At 42.7% G+C, this 27,489-nt stretch overlaps 1 protein-coding gene across 6 annotated transcripts in view; it reads left to right on the top strand.

Annotated features, from left to right (window-relative positions):
• The window catches only part of OSBPL5 (oxysterol binding protein like 5), a 220,223-nt gene that overhangs the window by 187,425 nt on the left and 5,309 nt on the right, over positions 1-27,489 (top strand). For 5 of the 6 annotated variants that reach the window (XM_048854699.2, XM_048854695.2, XM_048854696.2 and 2 more), the window contains 12 exons: positions 4,867-5,083; positions 5,162-5,215; positions 8,870-9,054; positions 10,464-10,545; positions 11,300-11,398; positions 12,164-12,260; positions 13,557-13,655; positions 15,926-16,023; positions 18,135-18,224; positions 21,141-21,277; positions 25,464-25,649; positions 26,388-26,526. In XM_048854699.2, coding sequence (XP_048710656.1) covers positions 4,867-5,083; positions 5,162-5,215; positions 8,870-9,054; positions 10,464-10,545; positions 11,300-11,398; positions 12,164-12,260; positions 13,557-13,655; positions 15,926-16,023; positions 18,135-18,224; positions 21,141-21,277; positions 25,464-25,649; positions 26,388-26,526 — 1,483 coding nt within the window. The remainder of the gene's footprint in view (positions 1-4,866; positions 5,084-5,161; positions 5,216-8,869; positions 9,055-10,463; positions 10,546-11,299; positions 11,399-12,163; positions 12,261-13,556; positions 13,656-15,925; positions 16,024-18,134; positions 18,225-21,140; positions 21,278-25,463; positions 25,650-26,387; positions 26,527-27,489) is intronic. The other variant, XM_048854700.2, reaches the window with a different exon arrangement.

The raw sequence follows: 27,489 nt of genomic DNA, 5'->3' as shown, positions 1-27,489 counted from the left end.
AATAAAATGGAGACAGATGTTCTATATTGGGGGGGGGGGGGGGGCGCCGCCGCTCCCCCTGGGGGAAAAATCTTCTCTTGAGCCAATACTGTAATTTTCCCCTTGCTATTTCTGTTCCTGTATTGGTGGGAAAAAGAGAGGAGACAACAATAGCAAAAATCAATCTATTTAATAATGGAAAAGAGGGTGAACTTTCAAAGCACCTTGCAGGGTCACAGCCTCTCGACTCCCCTAGAAATAAATGGGAAATTGGTGGCTAAAACACTGCACAAATCCGTCTTGATGTTAAGCGTGAGGCTTTACGGGGAATAGAGACTTCTAATCTGCCTTTTGATACAGTACACGTGGATGGAGGACAGTAACATAGCCCTGAAACAAAGGGTTTACTCTTGTTTGAGCGAGCGAAGGTCTTCTGCTGCTTTTAAACACTGTTATTACAGCTCTGCATTTGGGATTTGACCCAAAGCCCATTAAAGCCAATTGGAGCCTTTCCATTGATTTCAAAGGATTTTGAATCAGGGTCATAATTTGGCTTTTGTTTTTAATGTATGTATTTACTGATTTTTTTTTTTTAATTTTCATTTTTATGATCCTGTTTGAAATGGCGTGGCTCCATTTCATTCTCCCCATCTGTCAAGTTTGATGTTCATGCTGAATAGCATGTGTCTTCCTTTGTGCTCCCCACAGTAGTGCTATAGCTCTGAGTATATTGAGGTTTGGCGTGTAGAAAAGGCTGATGTGGTAAGTACTGCACAGAGTTGTTAATTGGGGAATTTTAGATGAGTTAACTCCCTCCTGTTCCACTGCTCTGGAATAACTGAAATTCCAGAAAAGTGTCTTTGCAGAAGGATTTTTTTGGTTAGGAAAGAGCAGAAGTACAAAAGGAGTAAGATGTGCCCCAGCAGAAAGTTTAAATCATCTCACAAATTAAAGGAAGATCATAATTAACAGATGTTGGGCTTTTTACAAATGCTGTTTATTTAAGCATGTGCTATTTCTCAAACATTGACACTAGCCCATATTGTGAACCTTTCTCTCAAGTACACACATCCCAAGGAGAAGATTTTCACAAGGGAAGGGAGCATAACAACCGAATGCAGAACAATGACAAATTGTGTTGATTGTTGACCCCAAAGAAAATAAATCAAGCCTGAATTGTCAGCAACAAACAAATGATCTGCCAAACCAGCAAGTATCTGCACTGTGAGATAATGGGATAATCTCTTGCCTCCTTTCTCTCCCACATCTCTCACCATCCCCTGCCTTCCACACCCCCACTTCTTTTATGGTCTTAAATTCACATATACACTAAACTCAACTTCAGATTAACTTTTCAGTCGTCATGCCTGGTAGTCATTGTCTGAAACAAAACACAGAGGCCTGATCCTGGCACTGAAGTCATTGGAGCTGCATAGTTTATAATATCAGAGCATCGGTGCTGGAATGTAATAGCCATTAATCCTCTGCCCCTAAATCTATAATCATATTGATTATTGCGAAAAACTATCATTTAAATATAGAGATTTGAAAAACAGCTCCCACGTGTATAAGACGCTACTGGCCAGACTGTCAAAAGAGCACAACGGACTGAGTACTGGGCTATTCTAGAAATCTGACCAGCGGTGTTGCCATGGAGACTGTTGGGTGCTGAGCACTTTTTGAACACCTGGCCCTTATATGGGAGCCTAAATGGGCACTGACAATCTGACACCAATTCGAGAGAGAGAGAGAGAACACAAACGCAAGCTCACAATAACCACAAGCGAGTTCTCAAAGTAATATAGAATCAAAACATCAATGTCTCCAAAGAGAGCTGGTGGGAAAACCCATTATGGAGCCATTTAAAACTAGACAAAGCATTCTCATATACTTAAGAGAGATCCTGCTTTGGCTGGGAGACGGACTAGGTGACCTAATGAGTCTCTTCGATCTCCATTTTCTTTGATTCTCTGAAATACGTTGGTAATGCAGAAAATCTTTTGTTACTGTAAGTGAGCGGCTCGTGTATTTAAATTATGCATAGAGCTTGTGTGCCTCTTAGGATTCGCAAGATGAAACCTAATAAGCTTTGTCTATGCTAGTAAAATTGCATAGTTCAAGAGATCATGATCTCTACTGTCAATATCACCTACTGATTAAAATTAAGACAGTCATTGATATTGCACACTGGGATAATTCCCAAGGATATAAAACAAGACACTGCATGGAGGCTTCATAGGAGTCTGTGATATTCCAGAGTGCAATCCAGGCTAGTGAGGGACTCTGTCACCCCTGCTCTGCAATCTTGGTGCCTTACAATGCCTTACAGCAGTAGCTCCATCCTGGGCCTGCTCACAAACAGCCGTCCAGCATGGAAGCCACACCCTGAGTGTCTGTGTGTAACTGCAGGCTGCCGGCCACACTTCGCTTACAATCTGGCTTTTACCAACCGTGGTTACTCCTGTAGGGTGACCTGACATGCACCCAGTCCCAGATTTCCCCCCATCTCCCCTAGTGTGTGTTCTGTACTGGCTAGTCCTCTCCTGGACAGTCCAGAGATATTAGGTCCGTTGTCCTTTTAAGGGAACAATACACAGCTTGCCACCTTAAATGGAATTACCCAGACAATTTAACTTGACTAACCCAGTGTGTTTTCAATTAAAGAATAAAACAAGTTTATTTCACTACAAAGAGTTTTTAAGTGAGTACAAACAATGATGCATAAAAGTTAGAAATGGTTACAAGAAAAATCAATATAAAATGCTTCCTAGTGCCTAACTTAACAAACTATACTTCATTCAACGTACAGTCCTTACCACATTCTTCCAACAGCATAACCGATCAACCTTTTCGGGTCAGGACCCCTCCCCCAAAGTCCAGCGGCCGTATCTTTTGCCCTCTTAAATGCAAAGAGGGAGATGGACAGAGCAAGAGATACCGTGGGGTGTTTGGACCCTCACTTCTATACTTCAGTCCCCCTCATAAAGTTATTTTCAGTCGAGAGCAAGTAGATATCTGTTGAGGGAAGATGCTTCATGTTGTTTTCTTGCTGAGATGTAGATTTTCTTTGTCTCCTCTCTTTTCTCTCTTGGTGTCTGAAGACTCTGTTTACAGTTTATATGCAAATTGAGGTAACCACAAACATTCTTTTGTTTAAGACCTGCTTGACACTTGTGCCCAATTGGGGCTTGAGATTGAGCAGGTCCCTTTAACTATGTGAGTTTGATCATGTACCTTTAACATTATACAGGGTGGATTTTATAACTTTTCACACAATAAGAAAAGGAGTACTTGTGGCACCTTAGAGACTAACCAATTTATTTGAGCATGAGCTTTCGTGAGCTACAGCTCAAAGTGAGCTGTAGCTCACGAAAGCTCATGCTCAAATAAATTGGTTAGTCTCTAAGGTGCCACAAGTACTCCTTTTCTTTTTGCGAATACAGACTAACACGGCTGTTACTCTGAAACCTGTCATTTTCACACAATGTTGCTACATACATGTCACCGATATTATTGATCAGTGACTTACTAGTTTTCAAATGATACTTCACAAGGCATATTTTTTACAAAGATTATTACAAGAGTATGTAGGGTGTGGATGCAGGGGTGCACTTGGTCACAGAGACATGGGCCATATCACAATAAAACAGTTCCATGGGGGAGTCTTATATTGGCACTCTAAATTGCACAGAGACCCAGAGTATGACTCTGAGCTGGAGGGAACATAGTTACATCTGTGTTGCTACAGATGACTTGCCATCTTATAACCCATTGAAGGGGTGGGGGGAAACATTGGGTTCATGAACAGAAAAGAAAACTCTGTGAGATTTGGTAGAATTGCCTTAATTGACTGAGTGGTAAGCCCCTTCCTTGCCATATTTTAAATTAACTAAACTTAAAGTAATAGTGTTTCTTATCTATGAGAAACTAAGTATTAATATGGAAAATAACTGAGCACTAGGCACTAAGTTTTACTTTGAAACATAGAAACTGCCACTCTGGGTCAGACCAGTGGCCCGTCTAGGCTAGTATCCTGTCTGACATTGACCAGGACTAGCTTCTTCAAAGGAAGGTGCAAGAAACCTGGCAATTCATAGGATAACCTGCCCCAAAGAACTTCCTCCTAACCCTCTTTATTTGGAGGTTGGATTATGCCCTGAATTATGAAGGCTTATATCCTTTCCAACTCATAGTAGTAAACAAAAACCAGAACTCTAGATAGTCTTGTTTTCCACATAAATGTCTAATCCTTCTTTTGAATGCTGCTAAGCTCTTGGAGTTGTCAATATCTAGTGGCAATGAGTTCCACAGGTTAATTGTGCATCATGGAAGGGGGGCAGCATTTCCTTTTATCAGTAGTAAATTTACCATTGAATGTTCCTTTGACCTTTATTGTTTTGACTAAGCATCTTCCTCTACTGAAGTAGAATAGTAGTGGTGGTGGTGATGACGATGAAAAGAATGTATTCCTTTTTGCTGTCCTTTGCCTTTGCCACATGTTATGTGCTACTGGCTGGTTCTTCTGCAGGCAAAAATCTCTCTTCTCTGAGACACCCTGCAGATCTCTGTCTGAAGAAGCAGTCACTGTTGCCTTTTTGCATTCATTCTGTATGTCGAGTTTTGATTGAAGCCAATAGGAGTTTCTCATGGGGCAAATGCAGATACGCAGTGGAGCTCCACAGTGTGGACTGAGAGGAGAATTGTGACCTAAATGTTTTACCGCTCCTATGGTATAGACCTAACCACTCAGCAAGCTGTTGTCCTTCACTCTTTTTGGTTGCAAGCCTTATTTTGAGTCCTGGGGGCTTTTTTCATATTAGCTAAAATGCTTTTCATAATCTGGCTTCATAAATCAAATTGAGCAATGTAACAAACCATGTATTTCAGTTTTAATGAATCAGCCCTGGAAAATCACCACGTGGAAAATGATGCTTTTTCGGACAAGTCTGAGAGAGACAACATAGAGGAGTCTGAGAATGAAACTCATGAGAACAGCCGGAAGACGAATGAAAGTGAGAGTGACCAGTCTGAAATCCATGGGGATATCTCCCAGGAAAGGAAAGGGACGACCTATATGGAGCAGATCTATGAGGAATTTGGGGAGGTAAAAAGCATTCTGAACTCTATCTATTCCACTGAAATATCTCTGGGTTCATAGTGTTCATCTCTCCATTGTATTCAGCCTCCTGGATGCAGGACAGTCGAAAACTGCTCTGTGAGTTCAGATATTTTACAGGTAATGTTATCTGAAGATTTCTGCCAAATTTTGTTGAATTGTTCTTATTCAGTAATGGCGTGTTACGAACAGCAGCTCCCCTGTTGACCCTTGGCATGTTTCCAGGGTCAGTGAGCACTTCTACTGGGCATTGCATTAAGGAGCTATATAGCATTGCCACAGCTCATTACACTGCGGGAGGGGAGGTATCATTCCAGGCAGGGTCGTCCTTACCCATACACAAAGCACGCAGCTGCGTAGGGCACCAGGAAATTTGGGGCACCAAATTTCCTGGTGCCCTGCACAGCTGGTTGCTGCTCCAGCCCCTGCTTCGGCTCTTCCCCAGGCCCCTGCTCCCCCCCCCCCAGCCCCCGCCCCCACTCCCCTGAAGATTGCAGCCAGGCCCGACCCTGCACTCACCTAGTGGTAAGTGGAACGACCCGGCCCCAGCCTGCTCAGCTCCCCTGGCTCCCAGCCGCGCTGCTGGCGAGTGTTGGGGGGCAGTTTCCCCACCCTCCCCCAAGCCTGGGAGCCAGGAGAGTAGAGCAGCCTGGGGCCCAGGCCTCCGGGAGCTGGCCCCAGGCCTCCGTGGTGGGGGCTGCGTAGAACACCAAAATAGCTAGGGATGGCCCTGATTCCAAGCCTGTATCCTCACCAATTAGGATGCTTCAGTCCATTGCCCGCTGCAAGATATGGGACTTTCTTATTCACGTTACACAAAATGAACCTTTTGTGTGTCCTAATGAACATCTGAGCCACTTGGTCTCCTACGTGAAACTGCCATTTAGGAATCCATTTTTCAAATTGTTTAACATTAGAATGCATTCATGTCCAACGTGAGGGCCTTTGTTGGCTTTGTCACTGTGACTTCTTTGATGAAGATAATGTTAGAGCAGCTTGTGGAGTTGACAGCATTGGACGAGAGTCAGCTGGAGGAGGCTGGGAGCCAGAGGGGTTACTCTGGATTTACACCAGGAAAGCTGAAATCGGAATGTGGCCCACTGTTTAAACAATTAAATTAAATTCCTGTTGATGCATCACAGAGAAGCATTCTGCTCTAGAGATGTCTGCCCTGGGGATTTACTCTGATTTCAGCCATCACTGGCCAGACAGCACTGTAGCTGCAGCAGTCCAAACCTTTAGCATAGATGGGGTAAATAGCTACAAGCCATGACGTGTACCAGTGCAGTTGGACCCTGGTTTCTTGCAAAGATAAGCTATGTACAGGTGCAAATAGTGGCGTTACCGGTCTATATTAGTAGGTTGCATCAGTGCAGCTACACTGGTGGCCAGAACCATGACAAACTCCCAGTGTAGTCAAGGCCTCTGTCTCATGGCTTGAGACCTCCCATCTGTGTTTATGGCTAAGGAGGCATGACTGGAAGAAAAAATAAATAAAAAGGTTGTTCAGGGGCAGCCATTCTTCTGCTTGGTCACTGCTCCTGCTGTGTCTTGCTCCCTTCAAATCCTAACGTACAGCAAGCAATTACAACACAAAGTATTATGACTCCAGAGTAAGAATATGCACAGGAACAAAGAGAAATTAATTCCGTCCATGGAAATTGGTATTTAGACCACTTCTAAAACGTGTCTGTGTCACATGATAGACTGTCATGGAGGTGTTAGCAGGGTAGATAATTTGGCACTTCTTGAAGAAGTGGATTTTTGACCCAGCTGACTGTAATTGCTCCATTCAGTGGTGGAGAGTACACCTGACTAAAGTATGTGGTGCCCTTTTTAATTCTAAATAAGTTTACCTAAGCTATAGGAAAAGCTCAGTGCAATGGAATAAACTTTGGTTGTATGGAGTGGCACCTTTCATGCTGAGTGTAGCCTAAAATGAGATAAATACTGGCAGCAGATTGTGCAGGCAAATTTGGCACCCAGTATGCCCTCAAATTGTTCATACACTGCTTTGATCATTGGGTGCTGTTTTTCATATTTCTGTTTAGAGAGAATGCTTGATCTTTTTTCCACCTGGACTTGCACCTGAGACAGGTGAAAGGGACCTCGGTGTAATATCTCAACTAGATGGTGCCACTACCGAGTGAAGCACACCCCTCCCTTCAATACCACACTTCATTATCAGCACTGGGATGGTTCTGAGATATTGAGCTGCAGTAGCCAATTTACAACATAATCCTCCTAAAATATGTGCATGCTTTCTACCCTACGAAGGATGTATAAACTTTTCATGCTATGGCCCAAATTTTGTAGGTTGTTTTTTTTTTTTTTGTTCTGCAGATTTTCAGCAAAGTTATGGAAGCTCAATTGAGGGGTATGTACATGCACTTCTACCTAACTTTCAGCTTTGCCTTAACTAAGCTTCCATATTTGTGCTAGAAATCTGCAGCACAAAACCCGTTGCAGGAATAAAATTCCTGCTTGCAGAATTTGTCCCATAGTATCAAAAATTACACATCTTTACAAGATGGACTGACAGCAAAAAGAACTTCATTTGGAAAGCTTTAAGATAAGAAGTAGGAAAGCTTCTCTCCCCTACTCCCTCCCCTTCCCCTCATGACTCACTCTTCGGGTAAATCCTTGTATATCAAGTCCAATCTGGAATTAATTTGTATTGCCAAGATATACACACCTGAAAAGCTGGGTAAATAAGAAACAAGCTGACAGACTCAGAATTATCAAGTCCTAGCTAGCACTACTGTAATAAGTTCTCTAGTGGTTTCCATTTCTTCTCTGAGGCTTAAGCTGCATGAGTCTCTGTCACCAGAAGGATGGTAACATAATAAAAAAGTTTCACTGTTCCTCATTCCCAAGTTTTCTAAAATACTACTTTTCCCTTTTTCCAAACCTTGCTCTAATGCAAGAAGTGAGGGAGCAGATTCTCAGCTGCTGGTGTATATTCGCTCTACTGACTTACACCACCTGAGAATCTGGCCATTGCAGGGTGTAAAAACACATTGCTCCCCAGAACTAAATTGCATTTTCAGAAATGGACCTATTTCACTCCCCTGTAGAAATCTTTTGCGTGGGCCACTAAAAGCAGCAGAAATCCTGATGAGATAAATAGACCATTATGTTCCCTTTCTTCATTTAACTCTAATGCCCAGGGTGGCCTTTGTGTACTAGCTCTGATAACTAATAGCAATGTTGAACTTCACGGTATAACTTCTAATCCTGCTGCTTGAGGGGGCTGTGCATTCTGTTCAGTGATATCCATGTAATTCTGTTGAAATCAAAGGAAAAACCGAAGTGTAACTGAAAGCAGTACGTGGTCCCTGACTTCTGCTGGTGAAAGATGCTGATTGAGAGTCCTGCAGGCTATAGTTCTTGATTAATTCCACATGACTGCCTCCACAAGGGCCACGGCAGTGTAAGCTGTGTCCCACTTGCCCCATTGTATGTTTTGATCGTGAAGGACCGCTTCCACTCTCCATTGTCTGTTCGGTCACTGGTCCCTCTGCTAAGTTTGTCAACAACATGGTGGGTTTTGCAGTCGTTTTATTTTCTGTCCAGAGTAAGAGTGAGAATACCACTCATTCTACACAACCTACCGTTACGCACTGTAATGACTTTTGCTCCCTGTAGACCTAAGGCAGGTTTGAACTGTTTTCATAGAGGGTTTTACCATTCTCAATCCCCTTGGGCTATCCAGGCATATGTGCTTTGCTTTAACCGTTGCTTTCTGTGCTGACTTTTTCTCCTTTCATTTAGACGGGTGAATCCTCTCAAACAGAAACGGTCTCGGAAGAAAACAAGAGCTTGATGTGGATTCTGCTGAAGCAGCTGCGGCCTGGAATGGACTTGTCCCGCGTGGTTCTGCCCACCTTCATCCTGGAGCCACGTTCTTTCCTCAACAAACTCTCTGATTATTACTACCATGCTGACCTACTTTCCCAGTAAGCAGCACTTATGGCAGGCTTAGCAGGGATGTGTTTCCCAGCTCTGTGAACATGTGTGAGAGCATTAGTCTGTTTCTGGCTGGACCATTTGTACGCTTGAGAAGTCCCACAAATAATGCATGAGTCTCTAGTTTGATCTGTGTAGATGTAAATTAGGTTAGGAATCAACATCAGTGACCTTTAAAAACAGACTGTTCCCGTGGAAACCAGTGATGTGGGGGGGAGTAAGGAAAACGGGAAACTCTGGACAAAGCTTCCTATGCACCCTTCCCTCGAGTATGGGCTGGAATGGACAGAGGTTCTGTTATTTATTATAAGCTTGTTATAATAGTACTACTCCACCTTCTGCTGTACCTGTGGAAAGAGATTTTTGGACAAAGTTTACAGGAGAATATGTTTAAGCAAACCTGCCACCACCTGCAACCAATATAATTAGTGGCACTTGGAGATAAATAGGGGCTTTTCTTCTGACTCTGTTGAACTGAGCAGTGTTTTGGAGGGTAGAGTGGAGGAAAATAAATATTTTGCCTCTTGAATGGGCATGCTGGGTATGTTCTAACAAATTGAAATTATGCAATATTCATTCATAACATTACATGGATGGGTTTGTGCTTTATTATTATTTATTCTGTTGCCTTCAGCCTTTCTTAAAATCCCAGGGCATTTTCAAGCTTATTTGTCGAGATCCAGTTACACCGTTTGTAAGATGCAGCTTGCTAGGTGGCTGTGTTTACCCTGGCTCTTACTGATGGTTAGGTGAACCTCAGGAAGGTTGGAGGTTTTATTCAGATAAGCATCTTGAAGTCTGGATGTTACTTCTCAGTAGACTACCAGTTTTGTATCTGGTTGGAAATACACTGAGGACAGTTTCATCACATGATCACTTCCTGCTCCATCTAAAACTGGGAAGATTTAAAGTGGTCAGGCAAGTGCTAAATTTCTGATTCTCCCAAGAAGTTAAAGGTGTTGGTTGATTTTGAGTGATAGGACTGGACCAGTTACTATCTTATGACCTCTACACAATTTCGGATCAAGTGGCAACCCTAAAGCCAATTATTGCCCTAAAGATGAGATTATTGCTTTGGGATTTTTAGTGGGGCACACACCTGCTAGTCAATTCCAAGAAATCCCACAGTTTGTGTGTTTGACTTGCGTACACCACTAAGAAACCAATATCCACTGGGGGGAGGCAGGGGTGCTTTCCCCCTCAATAGTAGCAGCATAGTGTTTGTCAAGACATGTAGGGCCTGGTTCATCACTGCATTACTTCAGTTTTATGCTGGTGCAATGCTGAAAAATCAATAGCATTACACTGGAATTAGATTGGAGTCACACAGTGATGAATCAGACATGTAAATGGTACAAAAAGCATTTTGAGTAAATGTCCTGTGTCCCTTCTCCCACAGAGCTGCGCTCGAAGACGATCCATACAGTCGAATCAAGCAAGTGTTGAGATGGTATTTGTCAGGCTTTTATAAGAAGCCAAAGGTAAGACATTGCATAAACCTTGTAGATATAATAAACATTCAAACTTACTGCTTGTATAATTTGGATTTATTTTCTTGCCTTTCTCTTGATCATTCATTTCTCCTTTTGTTGTTCTTACCATTTTACTTATTTAAAACTGAATTTACGGGGGATATGGTGGGCAGGGGGAGCAGGGAATAGCAGCAGGTTATCAGAAATGGGCTCAGCTCTCTTGCACTGGACAAAGGAAGCTAGGGCTGGTCGTGTGCCACAGAGAACACCATGTTTAATTGTTGGGGTCAATTCTTCTTATGGTGCAATATCAGGAGTCTTTTTTTCTCAAGTGCTAAAAACATATTGCTAGATCTCTGTATCTGAATGTACTTGCTGTGTGTAATAATAACAATGTAACTCTTTTCATCAATAGATTTCAATGTCCAAGTTAGTAGAGGCTATAGATCAGTCTGTGCATCAGGTGGAAGTGGTTAGACTAGACAGAGGGTGAGAATCAGACGCGCTGGGGTTCTGTCACTGACTCTGCCATTTGATTTGCTGTAGAACCGTGGGAAAGTCACTTGATCGCTCTATTTCTGTTTTTTCCCCATTTGTAAGATTGGATAATCAGTTTTCATTGGTAGTAACTTTTGGGTCCTGGGGCCATGTCCACACCAAGAACAACACAACTCCCAGGTGTGCATTCTGTGCTGTAATATTCCCATAGCTGTGTGTGTGTGTGTGTGTGTGTGTGTGTAAGATTTGTGTCTTTATTTTATAGGGAATAAAAAAGCCATATAACCCCATTTTGGGAGAGACCTTTCGCTGCTGTTGGTTTCACCCACAGACAAACAGTCACACGTTTTACATCGCGGAACAGGTAAATAACTTTGTTTGCAATCCAGACTTTTGTAAGCACTAGAACTGCTTGAACCGATGGGTGAGCAACAGTGTTTCGTACTCCTTCTCTGAGACTGAGTCTTTTGCACAGGGATATAGAATAGGTTATGGCCATAAACTAGTCTTTTTTTTTCCCCTCTCCAGATTTCCTTAGCTTGCCATTTGCTTCAATGTACACTTTTTAGAGATTTTTCACAGCTAAAATCCTTCTGTGCTGCTTTCTAATATGATGAGTGGAACTGGAAAAAGAACAAGTTGTAACAGGGATCTATCTAGTTTGTGGCACCAGAGGCTCAGGAATGTAAACCAGAGCCAGGCTGCTGCCATTCAAATAATAGAGGCTCAACATGTAACACTGGCCTTTCAGACTGTTTAATAAAGCCTCTTTTCCTGCCTGCCACATCACTCGCTTCTGACTAATGGAATACTATTCAAGTTAGTATGGTTTGCGTCTACACAGGGTATGAATCACATTGGATCAAATTCTGCATTGATTGACACCAGTCCAGCCCCACTGACATCAGCCAGTGTAAATGGGGGAATTAGCCCCTTATTCTTCATGGATGAAAGAGACGGTATGTGAGGGATTTAGCCCTTCATGACATAGGCTGCCAGGCTGATTTTTTTTTTCTTCCCTTCTTCAAAGCTGCCAAAGGGTTTTGAATCCCCAGTTGAACTGGGCATGTAATTATTTTAATGATGGAGGAAGCTGAGAGTTTCACGGAGCTACCTTTTTTCCTTGTAGGTATCTCATCACCCACCAGTGTCAGCCTTTCACGTCAGTAACAGGAAGGATGGGTTCTGCATTACTGGCAGCATTCTCGCCAAGTCCAAGTTTTATGGTAAGATCTCAAACCTAAACACCCTTAAGGTTACATGCTGGTTTCTTTTGCTTCCTCTGATGGGCTTCTTACTCATGCCAGTGGACGGTGAAGATTAAGAGCAAAGAAAATGCCCAAATAAAGTCCATGTCAGCAGTATAGCCTAAAATGTCATTGGAGCTCCCACTGGATTTTCCAGTTACCTCCTCCAAGCAGGGCAAAATGGACACTTGCTGGGGAAACTGTCATCTACAAAAACAGCAATGCTCTATGGCGTCTCTTGGCAAAAATTCAAATAATTCAATTGTGTTGCCCACACGGAATGATAGGTAGAGGTCTAAATTCTGCTCTCATTTACACACGTGACAAGCCCATTTGTTTAAGTAAGGTTGTACATGTCAGCAAGTACAGAACTTAGCCCACAACACAATTCTTCACAACTCAGATGATTCTTCAAGATGAGATTGGCAGCGAGATCTCAGCTCAGATTTTTCACATCTGCATTTTTCAGATAGAGCTGTAGGACTGTAAGGGTCTGATTTCTCCAGAATTTAAGGTTCTTAGGGATTTGTGGGTGTTCAGTTGTACACCTGCTTTACATGTGCAATTACCACAATTGTATTCACAAATCAGGCCTTTTACATATACCCATTAGTGCACACAAAATACCTGACTTGTGTGCACGTGTAAATACACAACTGCCTCTGATCTCAACTTTCTAAGAATGGGGCCCTAAAGTTCCACAACAGACTCTGCAGATATGAATATGTAAAAGGACACTGCTACTTTGGGGCCTAAAGATAATGTAATTATTTAAACTAGTTTGTCATATGATACAACATCCATCAAGTAGTTTACACTGGCTGGAATTTGTGAGCAGTCACTGCTGTCCTTACAATGTTTATGGCATGCTTGTTCGGAATCATACCTAATTAAAAGAACTTATATAATAAAGGCTTTGGAAAAAATCCACTGAGCTCTAAATGACATAAGAATTGCCTTACCACATCAGACCAACAGTCTGCCAAGTCCAGTTTCCTCTCTCTGGCAGTAGCTAGTACCTGTTGCTTCAAAGGAAGGTGCAAGAATCCCTGTAGTGGAGTATTTTAAAATAACCTACCCACAAGATAGGTTTCTACTCCCATTAATTAGTGGCTGGATTATGCCCTGAATCAATAGGGTTTATTTATTTCATTTAATTAGTTATCCTACATTAAATTGAAGTCTCATTTTTAAGAACTGGAAAATGAGTGAATTAGCTTAGACGTTTGTTTTACAAATATTCACGTATGCTAATCTGTACTCCTATATCTATAGGTAACTCACTTTCTGCATTATTGGATGGGAAAGCCAAGCTTACGTTTCTAAATAGGGGTGAAGACTACATCATTACAATGCCATATGCCCATTGTAAAGGTAGGATGTGAACTGAGTTCAAATATTATGTCTGAAGAAAGCAGGCAGAATAATATTATGGGATCCTAATGACTCTGGGTTCAGTTCTGCAGTAGTTCTGCTCTCTCATGTGACCCACGTGAAGTCAGTGGACACTAAATGCATTGATAGTTACAACAGTCAAGCCCTGTACTGGTGACGGGATTACACAACACTCATTTGTTACAGAGGTATGGCAACTCTCACTGAAGTAATTTGATGTTGCTAAGCATGTCTAAGGGCAGAATTAGTCTGTTGCATGTTTCTATCAACACTATGCAGAAATTAGTAATCCAGAATATGTCATGTGCACTGTGGGTGAGGTGACAATGAACATTTTCTTTTATACTTCCTGGCTTTTGAGTATTTATAACTGAAATTTTGATATTAAAGTACAAAGCTTAAATTAATGCCCTTCTCTGGCTTTTTAAGAAAGACTTGGGGATTTTTATTATTATTATTTATTATTTATTTCACCCTGAATCCACTTTTGTGTAGGTAAATTCCACAGTAAAATAGCAGCCCAAACCCACAATGAGGTTACTATTCAATATTGTATGTAAATAGTATGGACCAAAATCTACTCTGTTTATACTAGTTCAAATATGCAGTAATGCCATTGTAGTCAGTGGAGCTACTGCTGACTCAACATTGTAGCTAAATACAGAATTTGTCCTAATAATGCTAAACTTGATATGTTGGTCTGCATGAGTAAAGCCAATTTTTCAGAAGCTCAGACCACTTTTTCTTTTCTTGGCCTGGAGACTAGCCTTCCTTGAAGATTAACCACCTGGACAACTTCAGCTTTTATAAATTATGCTGTTTTTGAGATATGCATGCATAAAGTCTTTATCTTTTTACAGCACCAGCAGAAGAAGTACATATTCCCCCTTCCCTCCACACACACAGTGATGAGCATGCAAAAATATGGAATTCACATTAGCTTAACTTGAGTGGTTTCAGAGGGGTAGCAGTGTTAGTCTGTATCAGTAAAAACAATGAGGAGTCCTTGTGGCACCTTAGAGACTAACACATTTATTTGGGCATAAGCTTTTGTGGGCTAAAACCCACTTCATCAGATGCATGGAGTGGAAAATACAGTAAGCAGGAATAAATATACAGCACATGAAAAGATGGGAGTTGCCTTACCAAGTGGGGGGTCAGTGCTAACGAGGCCAATTCAGTTAGGGTGGATGTGGCCCATTCTCAATAGTTGACAAGAAGGGGTGAATATCAACAGAGGGGAAATTATTTTTTGTAGTGACCCAGCCACTCCCTGTGTTTATTCAGGCCTAATTTGATGGTGTTGAGTGTTTGTCTACCAGAAGAGAACGCCCAGAATCCTTTTGTTAAAGTCCTCCCCCTCCTATCCATTGCAACTCACAGGGCTTTTCACAAGAGCTCAGCTCCAGAATAGGCACTGAAATAAGTGGAGCTGCTGGGTGCTGAGCACTTCTGAAACTGTGTCCCCTCTCTGCCTTCAGGATCCTACAGCTAGTATCATCACTTGTGAGTGACTGATCTCTTTCTAAAGATAACATCTTGGAACCCCTCTGCAGGGTTTTGAGAGCATGTGGAGAAGCTGAACAGGAGTGGATGCTTTATGTTTAGGTTACATGGCCAATTTTAAAAAATCCCAGGCCTTTGCTGTAGAATTCATGCCTTTTTGACTAAACATCATTGTGGTGTCCACAATTCAAGAAGGTAAATTGGAGAGAGGGTCCAGAGAAGAGCCATGAGAAAGATTAAAGGATTAGAAAATATACTTTACAGTGCTAAACATAAGGAGCTCCATCTATTTAGCTTAACAAAAAGAAGGGGAAGGGGTGACTTGATTGCTTTGTGTAAGTATCTACATGAGGAACAAATATTTAACAATGGGCTCTTCAATCTAGCAGGGAAAGGTATATCATAATCCAATGGCCGGAAGGTGAAGCTAGACAAATTCAGACTGAAAATAAGGCATATATTTTTTTATGGTGAGAATAATTAACAATTGGAACAATTTACCAAAAGGTTGTGGTGAAATTCTCTATTAGTCACAATTTTACAGTCAGACTTGGATGTTTTTCTAGAAGATCTGCTCTAGGAATTATTCGGGAGAAGTTCTGTGGCCTGTGTTACGGAGGGGTGAGACTAGATAAGCACACGGATCCCTTCTGGCCTTGGAATCTATGAATTTATAAGAATGTCTGAATTTAGAAACCAGCCCATTGCCTCTGCAAACATCACATCCTATTGTTTTGTTTTAGGAATTTTATACGGTACCATGACAATGGAGCTTGGAGGGAAAGTTACTATCGAATGTGAGAAAAGCAGCTACAGGGCAGAGCTGGAGTTCAAGCTCAAGGTAATCGACATAATGCCCTTGATCTGTCTCAGACCCTCCAGTTCTTTCTTATCAGTGCCAGACATCCGGGAATCACACAAAGAATCTTATAATGGGACTTCCCATTAGTGAGGGAGGAGGCATAGCCTTGTGATTTAAGGCACAGGGCCAGCAGTCAGGAGACCTGAGTTTTACATCCAACTCTGTCACTGATTTGCTGTGTGACCTGGGCCAAGTTACTTCTGCACTGCAGCTGGGACTGTGCTTCCCAGCGCAGGTAGGCCGCTCAAGCAGAGCCTGCGCATCTAACATGCGAACCGTAGCAGCAGTATGGGTACTCAGGCAGTGAGCCCGAGCTGCTGCTCTGTGCTGCCGCAGCTACGCGGCTGGTTTTAGCATGTTAGCTCAAGCAGAGCTAGTGTCTGTGTGTCTACCCATGCTGGGAAGCATACTCCCCGCTGAAGTATAGCTGTGCCCTTAGGGCCAGATTTTCAGACCCTGGACTCTATTTTCGTGGGTGCAGTTATTTGTGCTTTCAGTTTAGGTCACCTGTGAAGTCAAAGTTTGTGGCTTTCAGGCAACACTGGGGACTCTTGTAGGCATCCTGATAGAAGTGGGCATTCAGGAAGGATTAAAGGAGAGGGCAGTGGCCTGTCACTTTTCAGAGACACTCAAATTGGTTTTTACAAAGCATCAGTTCATCTCGTATTCTGATGAACAGTCTCTGCCTAGCTGCAAACTAAATACAAAGGAGTAGAGTTGTGATGGCAACAGGCCTCACAAGGTAGGGTAGATCCCTTAGGGCAGAGCTGGTGCATTGTTACAGATTTCCGGTGAATGCTGAATCCTTTACAAATTCTCCCTGCGGGATTCTGCAGGGAAGGACAATGTTTTACTGTTTTCAACTTGTATTGGAAAAGCTACACAGTTCACTATAGCTTCCTCAAATACCTTTTCAGCAGTGGGGCTGCCATTGGGTTTCAAACCAGTGGATTTTGCATCAGGCCCATGAAAAGACTGAAGTTAAGGGAAGTCTTTCCATTGACTTCAGTGGGCTTTGCATCAGGCCCTCTACATATAAAATTGAACTCCAAGTACCTGATATAACTTAATGCTTATGACCCTGAAATGTGTGTAGACCCTGCCTTTACTGGCTTAAAAATTGTCTGTCATGGCCCAAATCTGGTTTGGGGAGGTCACTGTAGCTTGCATGTCAGATATTTACATATACTATACTATGGCTATTTCTTAGAGCCTTAGCCACATTTGCAATAGACTTGTGAGCAATTAAAGATGTGATTTGTGGCCTTGTTAATTTGGATGCTTGCCTGTTCTCTGGTGGATCACATATGTTTGTTCCTGCCATGCTAATTACCAAAGAATCCTTTTTCATGGATGATGCAGTAATGAATGTTTTACAGTATAAAATAATCCTGTGCAGCTCCAACTTGCAAACAATGTTGAAAAGCAGCATTTAGAACTGATGAAGAAATATCATTGGGTGGTGGAAATGGAGCAGCTGGTCACTCTATTGCCTTCATTTCCTGTGTTAACCAGGTGCAACGCGAAAAGGAATTTTATATTGTTCTAAGGAATCTCTGGAAATACCCTTTTGCATTACCTACTTAAGCCTTGTCTACACTGAGGATTTGCACCCATTACATTGGTGGCCAGACACTGATATAGTTGCTCTGGTTCAAAACCCTGCTATAAACGGGGAAAACCACTATTTGTATTGCTGCTGTTTACACCTGCTTGAAATGCGGCTTAAGCTGCACTATTACGAACTTAATTCTGGAGGAGTTTACTCTGTCTGCACTAGGAGTTAGCACTGGTGGGTGAAGCTAGATCAGGGTCTAGACACCAATGGATGAAATTGAGGCAAATTCCCAGCATAGACATTGTTGGATGTTAATATATTTGAAAGTCTGTCCCTCTTCCCTTGTGTCTGCTACAGCGACTTCAGTATCAGAGGCAGATAGGATGGGGCACATTGGTAAGGGGTATAAATGCCAGAATTCTTGTCTTTCCTCCCAGTGACACTGGAAATCTGACAAATTTTCAGCTTTGTTCTTATGTACTGTTTGTTTTTTGGCTCTCTTCCAGTTTGTATTTTTTTTTCCTCTCAACAGCCCTTCTTTGGTGGCAGCACAAGCATTAATCAAATCTCTGGGAAGATTAAATCAGGAGAAGAAGTGTTAGCAAGCCTTGATGGACACTGGGTAACACATCTTAATCTGCACTGCTAACATTTAAAAAAAAAAAAAACAACACTCTGTGTGGTCGTGGGGAGGGAGAGGATTACAGCTTGAAAACTTTAAGAGCATTTTGTTACTTTCTCATTGTTTGAAATGGAGCCTGGTTCCACACTAACATCTCTGCCTTACCCCACATCATTCGTAGTTAACAGCGGAGGATGGAGTTCAATGGGACATAAAACAGAGGTCCTGACTACCTCTGGTCTTTAAAGCTCTGGTAACCTCATCAGACTTAAGTGCAGGTGACTATAATCTGAGTACCTGCACTTCTAGAAGCCCATTGGCATTAACGGGAGTCCTTCCAATGACTTCAGTGATCTTTGCATCAGCCCAGAGCAGATATTGATGGCAGCAGACAAGAGCTGGCAAATTGCCAGCCCTAAGCTGATCAGGATTCTTGTCTGGCCTCCATTACCAGTGTCTCTGAATGCCTCACAATCAGCAGGAGAGTGAATTTGTGTGGGGGGTGGAGGGTGAGAAAACCTGGATTTGTGCTGGAAATGGCCCACCTGTTGATGACTTTAGATAAGCTATTACCAGCAGGACAGTGGGGTGGGAGGAGGTATTGTTTCATATTCTCTGTGTGTATATAAAGTCTGCTGCAGTTTCCACGGTAAACATCTGATGAAGTGAGCTGTAGCTCACGAAAGCTCATGCTCAAATAAATTGGTTAGTCTCTAAGGTGCCACAAGTACTCCTTTTCTTTTTGCGAATACAGACTAACACGGCTGTTCCTCTGAAATCTTTAATGCGTTTATCCTCACCACACCCCTCTGACGTAGGGCAGTGCTATTCTCCCCATGTCACAGATGGGGAACTGAGGGACAGAGAGACTGACTTGGCAAAGGTCATGCCATAGTCTGTAGATGAATTGAACCCAGATCTCCAGAGACCTAGGCTAGACCCCAACCTCTGGACCATCCTTCCCCTCAAATGCAATGTTAACCTGTATTTGAAATTTAGTGAGAATGTATTCACTCTTCACCATGGGGCAGGGTGTGTGTATGTTCAATTCCAACTCTAATCACCACTTTGTGCGCCTTTGCAATTTTGAGTAGTGCTGGATTATAGATTACATTGGCCATGCTGTTTTCTGTGAATCAGTTGATTATATTACATAAAACAGTCATGCTGTCCTAGAGTCTAATGCCATCCATTTGCGTGCCGCTCGGCTTCCTGCATTTGTAATTGGGTTTCATCAACCCTGAAACAATTTGTTCCTCCCTTGCCTTTTGCAAGGAACAATTTGCACAATGTGTTATGTAAACTCCATGGCTTCAAGAGAGCAAATCTGTAAGATGCTCTTTGGTTTTGGTGCTGTGTGTGTTGGGGTGGCACAGGGGGAGGAGATGTTGTTGTTCAGGAAATAAGAATATCAGCCTATTCTCTGAACTCTGTCTGCTTTGCTCCAGCATCATGCAAAATCTCTCTCTCTTGTCCATCCACCTCCCATAATTTAAAGGAGCCACTGGTGATTTCATGCTTTGGGAGCACAATCCCCAGGAGACAAGGAGAAGAGCTGGTTCTTGGTCAAGAAGCAAATTCCAAAGCTTCCCTAGACTCTGGGCTATGATGTACACATGGAAGCTGTCAGCACCTGCCACTTGTTATAAGATGTGCACCTGGTTTTTTTAATGGGCTTCTAAATACAGATTTTATAAACCTGCCATTCAGACTATTAGCACCTGCCTCCTCCAAGCTCCACAGCTGGAGAGTATCTTGGGGATCTGTTATCCTGACTTGGAACCAACTCCTCTGTTCTTCCCCAGCCAGGGGATTGGCTCCCAGACTGAGATCTTGTCTCACCTGAGAAGGGCTGTGGAAGGGATTAAGGTTCTGGAAGGAATCTGCAGGTGGGGAGGAGGCTGGGGGACTTTGTGTGGGATGAAAGAGGAGCTGTAAGTGACAGAAAGTGGCTGGGAGCTTTGCATAAAGTGGGAATGAAGCTGAGCCTAAGAAGCAAGTTATAGGTGTACCAAGGTCCATTGCGTAGGAAGGAAAGCAGCTGGGAGACAGGTGGGTAGACAGTGATGGGTGCAATAACTATCCGTGATCTAAACATGGCATGGACAATACTCACACTATGTTCAGATGGCTGAATGGCATCAACCTTCATGCTGTTCAGCAAATGCGATAATATATAACTCACTCCAGCCTCGTGGATGTCACACTGTTCACTATATGCTGTGTAAATTACCAGTCTGGCTCATTTTGTTTGGGGTGTTGCTTCGTCTGTAGGCAGGCCTACGACTCACTTAGTGAGGCAGAGACTCTAAGACATCACCTGATCAGTCTGTAAGCGGTGGAGCTCTGTTAGTAGTTAGTTGCCAAATAAATTGACAAGCAATGTGGATGAAAGGCTGGTGGTGGCATCTGAAGAACGGAGTCCCCTTTCACATGGTACATTTCCCGTTTCTGTTAACATTGCACTGTGAGGTTTTGTAGTCTCTGCTGTGCAATTTTCCTTTGGTTTCAGCAGTGATGATAGGGAGAAAGGGTTGGTAAAGAAGGAGAGGAGGTTGCCTGATGTTGAGCTTTGGTTCCTGTATTTGTGTTCAGATACTAAACTGAGGGGGGCCCTGTTAGCACCTATATAAATGGTCTTGTGGGGATGAACATGTGGTCAGCAGGGATGAATGTGGTTCATTCTCTTTTGCCCTCTGATGAACTTGGCCAGTGTTTCTTATTTTCAGTAAACTCCCAGCTCCAATTGGATAGTTTTCAGAAAACATTTAGTGAACCTGTCTGGAGGGAGGGTACTGACCTTCGAACTAAGTGCCACTCCCCAGCCTGGCACCAACCTTCTGCCAGTGTTCCTCAGGATTATTTGCCTGTGTGTTCCTGCAGTCACTAAACCTTGCCTTTCATTTTCCCTCTCAGGATGGGGAAGTGTATATAAATGACCTGAAAAATGGGAACACTGAAATATTCTGGAACCCAACCAGTGAGGTGCGGCGGCAAAGACTGAAACGCCACATTGTGCTATTTGAAGAGCAAACAGACTCTGAATCAGAGAGGTGGGTAGGTTGCTGGAAACCAGCCTGCTGAGCTTCCCGCTGGTCTTCATACAGTTGGAACTAAATACGAGGGTCCTGAGACTCCAGCAAGATGCTGGAAGGATTATGGCCTTGCTTAACCTGTGCATATTTCCCTGCTGTATGTTGTTTTTTGTTCCTTGTGTATTAGCAATGATGTAATATTTCCAAGGAGTATTAATGATAGCATGACCAAGTCCTAGGTTTCAGAAATGGTAGAGGCCACTCTTTTTTGTCAAGTAAAATAAGATCATTTTTCAGGACTCCAGAGACCATGAAAAGAAATCTCTGTTATAACCTGAACTGAATACCAGGGGATATGATAGATTCTTCACCTGGAGTTCTTTAAGTCAAGTTTGGATATCTTTTTTAAAAGAAGTTCTCTGCTTCAATCATAAATTGTTAGACTAGAGACAGGAATCGCTGTCCTCCTGCATAACACAGGCCATAGAATTTTACACAGACTGCTGGATCACAATGGCCCCTTCTGGCTTTGAAAATCTAAGAGACTTTAGATGTGTAAGCCCCAAAATCATCAATTGACCTCCACCAATGCAGACACCATTTTTACATATAAAACCCAGCATTTAACACACTGATCAGGAAACTGCCTACCTGAATTACACACGCAAATATACCTCCGCATACATAAATGCAGGGGCAGCGTGGAAATGAATTCCCCTGCACACTTTGCAGGCACGTCAGGAAATGCCATCTGAACTTCTAGGCCTCCATTGCAATGGAATAGCTGTGAAATGAAAGTACTGTACCAATAAGGTCCACATGCAGTGCTCTAAATACCGAATGAATAAAGCTGACTTCAAAAGAACATAGACTGTTTAAAAAAATCATTGTGAAAGATAATTCGCCTGCGCCCCAAAACAAAGAAAATCTCTCCAAATTTGGGGCAAATAGTTTGTAGTTTTTATTTACCAGGGTATCACCAAAGCTGCCTAGCTGGCTGACCCCCTTCAGCATGCCAAAGTCTAATATGTGCAACCTGTTGTATTTGGGGGGCAGAGGGAAATGGCTGTTATGGTGGTTGCTGTGTGAATGAATTGCAGTCTAATACTGAATCAGCTATTCATCTCACAGCCCTGAATATCACCTGCCCATGGGTAAGCTTTGCAGTCTGTGACGCGTATGCTGTTGTGCAGCAGAGCATGGAAAGCCTCAGATTGTATAGAATCTGCAGCTCTCTGAGGGGATGGAGAAAACTGGCCTTGTCACAAAATTTGTTTTTCCTGCTGCTTCTGAGCCTCAGAATAAAGGCTTGAAGACCCAGATTTTTAAAGCTGTTTAGATGCTGCCATGACAGTCAACTCCCAGGAGCCTAAATCTCTTCCTAAAATGAAGTCAGGCAATGCTGAGCACACTGGTGCCTAAACAGCTTTAAAAATCTGGGCCTAACTCTTCACTACATTGATGTGTGGTGCAGTTATACCAGTAATATACTAGTATAACAGAGTGGAGACCAGGGTCCAAAAACTAATTTTTGCAAGATATCAAGAGGCTAAGACTATTGGACACAGGCTCACACCTATTACTATTCATATTATAGTGGTGCCTAGAGGCCCCATTGTCCTGTACAACTGCACTATACAAATGCAGAGTGTGAGAGAGTCTCTGCACCAAAGGTGCACAGAGGTGAACTGATTTGCCCAAGGTTGCACAGCAGGTTAGTGGCCAAACCAGGAATGGAACCCTGGTCTTCTAGCTCGCAGGACAGTACTGTACCCACTAGACTCCACTGCCTTCCTTTGCCTGCACTGTTATCTACAGTGACTGCAATAGGCTCCCTAACAAAAAAACAAGGTAGAGGGTACCGCTGTTCACCTCTCCACTGATGTGATTCCCTGCTCTTTGTGCTTTAAACTTGCTTCTTATTGCTATCTCTTTGTCTGGTTCAGATCTAACCCTGGAAGTACTTCTCTCTGAGGTCTGAAGAATGGGCAGTTTTCCCTGTAAAAGGTTCTAAAAAGCTGGAGGCCATTTCCTTTTCTCACAGACTTATTGGAACAAGGGTAATGGTGTCATTGTTCTAAAAATGCCATCTTCCCATCTCAGCTGCTGGGAGTCCTAGGATACAGGGAGGCTTTGATCTGTAACTCAGCAAGAGCAATGCACCTTGTGCTTCTAGTTTTTCTAAGGAACACGTATATGTTCACTGGAAAACTTGCTATGCAAATCTTCTGTACAAATGAGCAGACCACCCCAGCACCTCTTTTTGGCCAGTGTCAAACAGAAATCTAGAACGCAGAGGGTGAAACCAAGGGCTGAGTTGCTACTGGCAGGCAGAATGGTCCCATGGATGAAACACTAGGTTGGGACATTGGAGTCCTGGATTCATTTCCTGGCTCTGCTACTGACCTGCTGGGTGACTTTGGGCAGGTCACTTCCCCTCTCTGTGCCTCCAGCCCTTTGTCTTGTCTATGTAGATTACGAGCTCTGTGGGGCAGGTAGTGTCTCTTCCTAAATGTTATGTACAGCACTTAGCTCACTGAGGACCCAAACAAAGCCACTGATCCACCAAAACCTTGAGGACCTCTGAGAGTGTTTGTTCTCAGATTAGCTAATCTGGTGCAAACCCATCAATCCCCTAGGTAGGCCCTTGTAGTTGAGCTGCTTCTAGCAGACAGACAACTGGCAGTTTTCAGCTGTGTGCTGCTCTGTCTCTGCTGAATCCTGGGTGCTCTAATCATAGGATTCAGATTCCAAGAGTTCTGCCGTATGTTCCCCATCCTGTCCACAGAATACTAAATATGCTCACATCTTCCTCATGATTGCCTGAAAGCCCTACTTGCTCTCAGTTCAGCACATGAACTGCACATCAAGGAGCAAATAAAAAAGCTAACACTCTGCACATCTGTCTAGTCTAGGTGTTTGGAATATGCCATCACCTGTGTACCTGAGGACAGTTCTAGAACACAGATGCCGTATCATTTGAGGGTCTTGGGGTGCTTTACAAACATAAATTAAAGAACACCCTCAGTTTAAAATAGACTCATCTCAGATAATGAGGCCATTTCTATACTAGAAAGTTTGGTGACGGAACTTTTGCTATCTTACAGCTGCCACCGTTGCTAAAATGGTGGAGCACTTGCACACTTGGCTGCTTTTGCTGGTGTTGCATGTCCTCGTGGCAAGAGCTTGTGTTGACAAAAACCACACAGAACAATGGGTAGCTTCGGATATTGCACCTGCCCTGGAAGTCTCTAGGCCAATTATTGTGCTTGTAGAATCACTTTCCTGCATGTGTGTAGGTTTTTTAAAAAACAAAAACAAAAACTTTCTCTCCCCTGTTGCTATGTGAAAGACCCACATAGAGAGGAAACAGTAAAAATCTAATCACTAGATTATTCCCTGCTGTTTTTGGATGGCCATCCATCTCACCAGTGTTTCAAGTCTTATTCAGCCCTTTACTAATGTTTGTTTAAAGCTTAGAGTGCAACAGAATTATTTATTAGATTCCAGTGGAAAGGGAGGCACAATTTGACTTGTGTTTCCAAGGTGAAGGAAATAATATGGGGGTGGGGGGAGTGTCAATAAAATATCAAGGGCCTAATCTTACAAGTTAGAAGCCTTCTGCACAGGAAAATATATGCATGCAATTGGACGCCTACATTTGTGCCTTCAGTTTATGGTGTTTGCAAGTGCAAATCAGCAAATTACATATTTAATTGGTTATTTAGACCATCTAAATAGACATTTTCATGTGCAAATATCCAATTTGCATATACAGCTGCAGTCCTTTCACGTGCATTTTTTCCCACATAAACTCCTAGAATTTAGCCCTGGTTGCAAGGCAACTCTGACTCAAATCTCTGTCTCCTAGACTTAAATAGTTAAAAGGGCCAGTTCAACAAAAGGTTTTCCTTTTTACTATGGTCACCTTTTAAACTTACTGTTGGCCTCAGACAACTACGCACTACTGCCTTACTATCTTTAGTGTTCAGGTGGCCAGTTCTTAAGGTGGTCTTTATATGCTGTATTCATTTTCATCCTCCTGATAAAAGTCCATTTTAAGCCAAAGCTCAGGCTGACTAAACCTATTATTATTCTCCTAGTGCCTCTCAGTGGACTAGACAAACATTTTTTTAAGGCTCCAGCTATCTGGGTGTGTTGCTGGTTTTGAGGCCGTTGTATTTGATTCCCTGTTTATTTCTAGACTTTGGCAGCATGTAACAAGTGCAATAAACAAAGGAGATCAACACAAGGCAACTCAGGAGAAATTTATATTGGAAGAAGAGCAGAGGAACGCTTCGCGGGAGCGGAAGGAGAATGGCACGGAGTGGAAGCCACTGCTCTTCCGACACGATGCTGCTACCAACGAATGGCACTACAAATATGAAGAGTGAGTGACTCGAAGCATGTATAGTTATAAGTGTGGCTATAATGGGTTAAGTGCAGACATTGCTTCTTGGGCTCCAGTCAGAAATACAAAGTGCTACATGCATACGGCATACACTGGCCTGCTGCACTTCCATCTGATGCTTGGGAACACTGGTCTTGCTCTTGACCAGATTGCACCTTGATCAGGCAACCTTCCTCCTGAATTCTCCCCAGTGAGTACTTGAACATGCAGTCCTTTCAAATGAAAGGAGTAGACAGATCAGTGGAATATCTCCTGTGTATTGGTACAAATAGAGGACAGATCTGTAGTGATGAGAAGGTGTGTTACCAGCTGCAGGAGGTTTAGCAGTCTGTGTGATCTGAGTTGTCAGTCTCAGCTCAATTTGCTGAAGACGCATCCGTATTGCAAAACCTCCACCGCAGTTGGTTCTCCATAAGCACCCTTGTTAGCAGCCTTGGCAAAGAAAAGAAACCAAGGACTTGGAGAACCTGAAGACTTCCTTGCCTTCCTACTCTAGGTTTGTTACCTCTCTGTCTCGCTCGGGGCTGAGGCACCCAGATGGGCTAGGATGGAAGCAACTTATGTTCATAAATGCCTAATTGCCCCCACCCCAGTTCTGTGGGTACACCCATTAAGCCCACGGCTAAATATTTGCTCCTGTGTGTTTGGAATTCATGCATTGCTTTTAATAAACCTGCTGCGGTTCTGTTTTTTAATACTTTCGTTTTGCTTCCAAAGTTTAAGACCCTGGGACCCTCTAAATGACATTGCCCAGTTTGAGAAAGATGGGATACTTCAAACCATGGAGAGGCACCTATCCACAAGGATGTTGTCCCACAAAACCATGTGTATAAACAACCAAGTTATACGACACAAGGTAACCATCACTCAGCCAGAAAGCCCCTCTCTGGGAAGTTTTTTTCTTCTTTGCATCTTTCTTCATATACCTGTATTTCTTTGATCAAGTGCTCAGCTCTGATTTTTTCATGTTTTCTTAGACACCACAAAATCCAAGGGCTGCCTCTGCCATTAGAGGCTTGTTTCTCTAGCTGTACTTTGCCTCTGATATTTTCCTGGTGCTAATCTGCTAATATTTTTTTGGTAAGAGGCTGGCTGGGTGAGTTCCTGTTTGAAGGATCATTGTAATTGTGCTGGGATTTGTTGTAATACTAATTACATGCTAGAACACCTAGAGCTTGGTATAGGCAACACTTCTTATTTACATCTCAAATAAAATCAGAATCCTTGATTAATTGACACTGTGTGATTTGTAATAGATATCTTCCCTGCTATAATTTTACAAACTTTTATTATTTTCTTATGTTGGGTGGTGAATGGGGTTGAACTGAACTTTACTGTTCAATACTTACAAAGCACTTCTTTAGGCTGGATGTGATCTAGGGGTCTGAGCAGAGGACGGAGGCCCTGGAACTCAAATTCTAATCCTGACTCTGTCACTTCCTTCCTTCTGGACAAGCCTGGCAATCTCTGTCTATCCACTTTCCCCATTTGTAAAAGGGAACAATATCTACATCCCTGCTTTGTTCTTGTTAGTTATTTATGGTTTGTAAAGTGCTTCTGAAATGTGGAGAGCTATATAGAAGTGCTAAATATGAGTTAGATATAGCCCATACCAAAATCCTGAACCTGGATCTTGATACATAGCTCACGCCTTTTTATAATGGTCTGCACACCTCTGAAATTTGGGGAAGTTTAGGTTTGGATTGGGATTTCAAACTCCGTGTTCCCTGGTGTTTGGCTATATAGCTTTGGTTCTCCCGTTCTAGAGAGATGGGGTAGAACTTTCGAAAGCATGTGGGAAATGAGAACACAAGTACCT

This window comes from Caretta caretta, chromosome 6 (genome assembly GCF_965140235.1).
Source record: "Caretta caretta isolate rCarCar2 chromosome 6, rCarCar1.hap1, whole genome shotgun sequence".
Taxonomy (NCBI): domain Eukaryota; kingdom Metazoa; phylum Chordata; order Testudines; family Cheloniidae; genus Caretta; species Caretta caretta.
The sequence above is the reverse complement of the archived record's forward strand: the minus strand, read 5'-3'. Positions and strand labels throughout refer to the sequence as shown.